The sequence below is a fragment of the Brienomyrus brachyistius genome, chromosome 14 (genome assembly GCF_023856365.1).
Source record: "Brienomyrus brachyistius isolate T26 chromosome 14, BBRACH_0.4, whole genome shotgun sequence".
Taxonomy (NCBI): Eukaryota; Metazoa; Chordata; class Actinopteri; order Osteoglossiformes; family Mormyridae; genus Brienomyrus; species Brienomyrus brachyistius.
In genome coordinates, this window is record NC_064546.1 from 15118493 (window position 1) to 15125684 (window position 7192).

At 45.8% G+C, this 7192-nt stretch overlaps 1 protein-coding gene across 1 annotated transcript; it reads right to left on the minus strand.

The window, feature by feature from the left end:
- Positions 1–2239: 2239 nt before the first annotated feature.
- dio2 (iodothyronine deiodinase 2) lies at positions 2240–6662 on the minus strand. The gene is made up of 2 exons (XM_048974064.1): positions 6200–6662; positions 2240–4193 (listed from the first exon to the last, which is right to left on the minus strand). Exons 1-2 carry the CDS (start codon positions 6422–6424, stop codon positions 3633–3635), a joined length of 786 nt encoding a protein of 261 aa, XP_048830021.1. The 5' UTR covers positions 6425–6662; the 3' UTR covers positions 2240–3632.
- Positions 6663–7192: the final 530 nt, after the last annotated feature.

Sequence of the window (7192 nt, forward strand, 5' to 3'; positions counted from 1 at the left end):
AAAAAATAACAGCAAAGTAGTTCAGCCAAGCAAGCAACCCAGGCAACCATTGTTTCTGGGAAATTTGCTCGTGATCCCAGTTGAAAAATAAAAAAAATATATATTGATTTTTGTTCATGCAACCGATCAAGTAACAGTATATTACATAGCCTTGTATTACAACGATTGAATGTATTGCATTAGTTTTATCATTCAATGCGCAAAAAGCAATACCTTGCATTCTTTTCTATAAAACATCCACGCCGTTTACCCTTGGGGTCTGCCAGTACCAGGATTGCACTACAGCCGGTTAACCAAGATAAACATGGACGATGGCCGCTCGCTGCGGTACTCCTCCTCCGTTAATGCCGCTTATAAGGCGAGGCGGACTGCAGCAGGCAGGTGTCCATCTCCGTGGCGGTAACCACGAAGGGACACTATCAGCAGCCACCTGAGTAAATGGACCCAGGGGATGTTTGGTCCGATCACACAGATTGTTACCACTGCTTCACACAGACACACACCAGCAGACTATCTACTCAACCAGGAGGAGAGCCGCCACAGACCACCTCGTAGTCCCTTTTACCAGAAGTTCTTCACCCAGCGGCGGGGTTTCTTTCCACTAGTCAAACTGCCAACTAAGCCGCTTAACAGCACCTCACCCGACATTTTAATGAGTTCATTTGAAAACTTTGCCAGCCAGTGCCGAGATCAGAAGAATATTAGGGTGCACCTAAAATGAGTGAGGAGGCACGTTCCGTGCAATCATGACGTAGTCATAAACAGACTGACTTCCACTGGAGGGTTTAGATTATTAATCTGAGTGCGCAACCTTGCAACCCTGGGTCTGTCGCCAGCTCCTCCACCACCGCCTCGGCTCCGCATGGTTAACACCAGCAACACGCGATTTACGCGTTCCGAAAACTGAAAAACATTTCACTTTGATATATGTAACATTAGCTCAACAAATACAACAGCAGGAAAACCAAACCAAGTCAATTAACAGCCCCGCTATTTTGAGGTCAACAAAGAAAGAGAGATCTAGGGTTGCAAACTCTCACGCGTCTGACGTGACACTCGCGCTCACACACTGAATATTACGACAAATTTAAACCACAAACGTAAAATTAGCTACACCAAAAGCGTTGGGGTAGTTTACAGACCCTACAGACTATTTACACGGCAATAAAATTCTTTCATACACGTAAATTCGTGAGCAGACTTGTCTCGAATTGAAAACCTCACTCCAGCCAGCTGACCGAAATTGGCAACACTGGGGAAGCAGCGCATCGTACAGATTATTCTCAAGTCTGTCACCACAAATCAGCCTAACCACGAGTAATGTGGGTGCACGGTGATGAGTAATGCAGCCGTGTGAAGTGGCCGCTTAAATGAAATTAGAGACTCACCACACTCTGCCTTCTCGCGCCATTTAGGCTTCCCGCCACACGCCTCTAACGGCCAACTACATCCGGGCGCTTTGCCACGCACTTTACGTCAGGTGCTTCAGGATCACTACTGCAAACTTTTTTATTATTATTATCATCTTACACTCTAATATTTCATCCTAAATGTATGCCTTCGATGCGACCCCCGGACACTTTAAGAAGAGGATCAAAGTAATTTTGCCCCCAATTCTCCTAAAGTTTTGCCTGAGCAATGTCCCTGTTAGTGGCCAGGGGGTGGCCAGTAGCCTTCTCGGTGCTCCATGGCGAGGGCACAGGGTTGAGCTGCTTGTGATTCTGCACAGTACATGCCTACCGCGCTGTGAAAGACTCTCCTGGCCTGTGCCGGTCTGAACCTCCTTTTCAAAGCCAAGGCGAACATGTCCCCGTTGGCAGCATCCCGCCTGGCCGTGCTCCGGTCTTTCCAAAGACGGAGACGAATCTGTGAATGAGGCCTCCGCAGCGTGCATTCACCAGTTCCGCTTGGCTGAGCCACACTCAGCCACAACGAGGGCTCTGTTCCCCACGCCGCCTCCGGGCTGCGCTGCCGCGCGCTCACGGCTCTCTGGCAAACGCCAGGAGTCTCACGTCCGCATGCAATGGCCTGTCTCGGCACGTATGTTTCCTTTCATTTTAAAGGGAAGAAAAACATTTTTCTATAGTGCCGTCAGGCTTGCGTGTGTTTCTCATCTTTTTTCAGTCACGCACTTAATCGTCTGATTCCAGATGCACATCATAAAATAAATAAATAACATTCCTCTGGATGACTCCAGTAGTTGACTGCCAGCTAACACACAGGAAGCACAAACTACAAGTCAGCATTAAAGTTTTGTTTTTAATTTCTTTTTCTCAATTTAAAAAAAATGCAACTATTTGCCCAATACAATACAAAGATGGTAGGAAACAGGCATTTCTGGATCTCAGAGAAGGACTTTTAAATGCGCTTTTGAAATGCAAAATCGCATATGGGTTCAAGTCTGGACAGGGGTGGTGTGGTATCGCATCCGACCGCTGACAGAGCTTGGTGCCCTTTCATCAGTGGTTTTCATTCTCACCCCGGCCCCATCCAAACCTGAATCGCCATCTCCAGACAAGTCTTCCTCACAGCAGGATTCTAACCCAGTTTTGGATACAGGCCAGCATGACCAGCTTGCAGCTTGACCAAGATGCTTCCCGGAAACATCCGATGGCATAGGGCCAGTCCTGTAAGGTGTCTCTAAAGCTGCTAACTCTCTATATTAGCATTTGTACCCAACTCCATATATTCCCCAATTGTGTACTAACAACAGTTCATTTTGTAAGCATTTGGCATTAATGTTTTTCGGCACAAAAGAACAGTGTACGGTTACGTAGAAATCCTCTTACATTCAGATTCATGTCACACAATGTTCCAGAACGACGAGAGCCAGCAGCTTCCCAGGAAGAAAGGGGCTGACTTTCCATCATGTGCTCTGTAATCCACTTTGATTTTGTGCTGTTTTTAAAACACAGACTGCCCTACAGTTCTGAACATAACCTAGGTCTCCTTCAAGTTGTCCGAAAGGGGCTTCTTAAACAGTGTATCGATGTCCATTAATGTGCAAGTGCAACAATGCACAAAGATGAGCACCTTAAACATCTACAACTTTACAGGACAATACAGAGGATCGTCATCTTAAATAACAGTTCTTATTTGTACAAAAACAGGCATCAAGGCGTAAAAATGACACATTAAAAATCTCCGTATCCAGAAATAAATTAATACCATTATTATAAAAGGTGGTTACCTGCAGGGGCAGATTAATGCATTGGCTATCCTAGGCTGTAGCCTAAGGCCCCAGCAAACATCAGGGGCCCATTTTGGGAAAAATGGAACGGTTAGTCAAATCGGCAACACCTGAGTGTCCATGCTGATCTCAACCTCAGGACCCCAGATACATAATCCGCTCCTGGTTACCTGTGCTTTCTTCCTCTTTTAAGTAATTTGGTTTTGTTTTGTAGGGGATGATCATTTACTAATATGTCGAAAGGTTGACAACCAAGGTGCAGACCACATGCCGGCAGGCACCCACTGGACACTGGCATCGGCAGTTCAAGGCCAATTCATTCATATGAAAGTTATTAGGAATGTCGGCCACTGCCTAGGTGTTCCAACTGGAAGCTTCGCCGGCAGGACGTTCAACTGGCAAGAAGGTGCGTTACTTTTTCCATGTGTGTCGGTTTCAGAGTCTACCGCTTGCCATAGCTCTGCTCCAGCCAACGTCTCACATCTTTCAGGTGATAGAAAAATGGTCCCTTTCCACCCAGATAGGCAATTTTCTTCTGCTGCACGATGCAGACCCTTTCAAAGGATACTCCATAGGCCACGTTTGCATTATTGTCCATACAGTCTGTCACTAGGTGGCACTGTGGCGGCAGTGCAAACTGCTCCAGCAGTGCGCGGGCAGCCAGCATACGCTCCTCCAGACTGCGGTGTTTCCTCACCTGAAAGGCATTTGACTCCATGGGGGACACCGCCCAGCCATCTGAGGGGTGGGCCTCATCGATGTATACGACAAGGAAGTCTGCCACATCCGAGAACTCCTCCACCAACCGCCGAAAGGCCGGCAGGTGGGTCACAAAGGGGGGTCAGGAGGCAGAGCCGAAGTTGACGATCAGAGGGCGGTCAGACGACTCAAAGTCAAGCAGGTGGCATTCGTCGTCCATCCTGTTGCCAATGCTCCGCCTCTGGTCTGACGAGCCGGGGACCTTCACTACCTTGGAGTTTGGGGCCTCACCTCCCAGCTTCACCTGAACAAAGAGACCAGTGACAAGCTCCTTTCAGTATGACATCTTTCAGCTGCCTTTGTTCATCTAGAGTCTTTAAAACACCGGGGAAATGTTCATTCTCTAATTCACATGCATTTCCAGCATCATCTCCAGAACAAGTATGTTCAAGTGCATGAAACTTAAGGCTTAATAGCACTTCTTGCAACCACAGCAACTTTCATACAATGATACATTCTCAAAGTCCGAATGGTTTCACGTGAGGTTTAGGTATCAGACAGAAAACAAGACTTTAAGCTCGAACAGTGTCCAAGGTTATTTCTGCAACGTCGATAACTGCCCACAACCAATGAATGAAATGCGGCAAGACATCAGATTGAACGTCACTTTTATATATGCGACTGATAAGAGATAAGGGGTCGCCAATAGGAGCTTGAGCATTTGTCGACAATTAGTGATGCTATTGGAAATATTGTTCGGCATATTACAGATGTGGGGACAGCCCACTGGGCATCAATTCAAGCTAAAATTTTCTCAATGTGTTAGTCCATTAGTTAACCATGTATTAAAGGCTGTGATTTTGGACTTACAGATAAGAATAGACTGGTAACATAACCATGGTGATGATCTTGTTACTAGATACTTGGAATTACAGCCTCCTTGACATCTGCATGCTTTTGATATATCTGCCTCACTTCTACGTTGGTATGAACAAAGGCATTTGCTAAATAAACAGAATTGTAAATGTGATGTAGAAAAACAAATGAATTACGTCTACTGCCCATTTCAGTAGAGTCAGCAGTACAATGTCAATTGATGCTACTGTTGGTAGCGTAGAACTTTACAATCCATCTACTGAACGCTTCCATTAAATTGGCCATTTTCCACTGGAATGTGAAGTGATGTCCTACCAAATGAGAGCTGTATTTCACAGAAATCTTGAAAATGCTGCTTTTTAAAATCTTGGAGGCAGGATGAGTGATGTAGTCTGTCTGATGACATCCACACACCAGCACACACACACACACACACAAATATCTGTGGTGACCCTTGTTCTGCAGTAATGGAGACTTCTAGTGATGGCTGTCCACACTGCCATATCTACACATCTAATACTCTTGTCCTTCCTCATCATGATGAGCCTAGATTGACAGTATAATTCTGTTATGACCTCATGTGGCAGACTACCTTAGAACAACAGTACCAAACCAGGGTTCTAAGGACCAGAACCATAAAAAAAAAAAAAACATCATAAAAAAAGTTAGAAAAGACAGATCCAAGAAGAGATCCACAGTCATGGTACAGGATCATAAATACTCCATTTGAATACTTGTGACACTGAACCCCCCAAATCCATATTTAAGGGACATTTAACGCAACATGGATTTATTTCCTATTTACATAAAGTTATTTAAGGTCAGGGAGACTGGCTTTACAGTGTGGCTAAACAATACATAAAACATGTCGTTTAAATGTCAAATTCTGTTGAAATCAATAATTAGATGACGGGACACAGATAAAGAACCTCGAACACTGTGACATCACTAATTCACATAAAAGGACATTTAAGCTCCCTTAAACTGCCATTGATGCCGTCAAGCTAATTCCATGTGCACGCCGCGGTGAAAGGTGAATGCTAAAATGCTCCTTTGACAGATTTCTGTCTAAAAATAACAGCGAAAAGAGCATCAGTATTTGAGTTCCTAGCACACGGGGCAATGGCCAGCTGGTCCTCACACTAAGTAGTATCAAAGTTCAAGTCAGTGCGACAGGTGGGGATTATGCTTAAGAAAGGCATCCATCTAAACGCGGATTGCCTTCGCAGACAATTACCAAACAAAACAAGAACGTATCGTATAAAGTGTATTCTACCGTTATGTTAACAATTAGTAAAAATATTTGTTTTAATTTCTTTATTTTTATACTTATTGTGGCCAGCCCGGTGAAGTCTGTACATACTCCGCGAACTTATAAACGCACACGTGAGATGCCCGGGTAGATCTGAAACCTTTTTTTTAACGCATGGTTACCTGCTTATAGGCATCGAGAAGGAAACTGTTCCACACAGACCGCAAGCCGGCAGGAGTCAGCATGCGATGCCACTGTCCACCGGCGGCGGAGCCGGAGCAGCTGAGGAGAGACACTGCACGCTTCAGCAGCACCACCGAGTCATACAGCGCCAAGAAGAGGCAGTTCGAAAAGAAGCCCGGTAAGATCTGCAAGGTTACCAGCAAGTCCACACTTAACATGCCCATTTTCACCCGGCCCTCGGCTCACACACGTCTGTCCTTCTGAAACTTATCTCTCCGAACCCATCCTGCTCATATCCGTATCTTCTCCGCTGTACTGTAATCTACTCAATGTTCCCGTTCAACGACCCTCTCAATAATCAGATAGACGCAGTTGCCGCCCCCCCCGGCTATCCCTTCCACATTCCTCCGGCAATTATCGGGCTGCCCGATGAGAGCCCGCAGTCTGTCGCTGCGGTTTATATAGCCCGCATCATCGGGCTGTGTAATAAAAGTGGGGCTTATCTGCCCTAAGATCATGACGTCAGGGCGAAGGCTTCACTCGGGACGGGCCAGCGGGGAGGAACCTCGCGCTCTGCCAAAGGAGCCCTGTCACACGCCACGTGCAGCTGCTCGCGGGGGGTGAGAGCGCCGGGCACGGCTGGCCGAAGAGTGACACATCCCGACTCACTCTCTTCACCCACAGTCACCCGCTTACCCGAATAGCGTAATGCGTGGATGATAAATAACTCCGGGGTATAATTGCGTCGACGCAGAACATACGGTAGGTTCAATGTAAACTTTAGTGAAACAACTTTAAAACAAAAGTAAACTTTTAGACCTTCAAGTAGGCTGTGCCGCTATTTATTTATAAAATTTCCGTACACCGCTACAAATAATAGTCTCAGTGATTAGATTACTTTGTTGTCTTATTATCTGAAAACATTTTTTTAAATGACAAAATGCTGCCGCTCCCAGGTTAGTAATTTCAGTGCTTGCCCGGGTTATATTCCT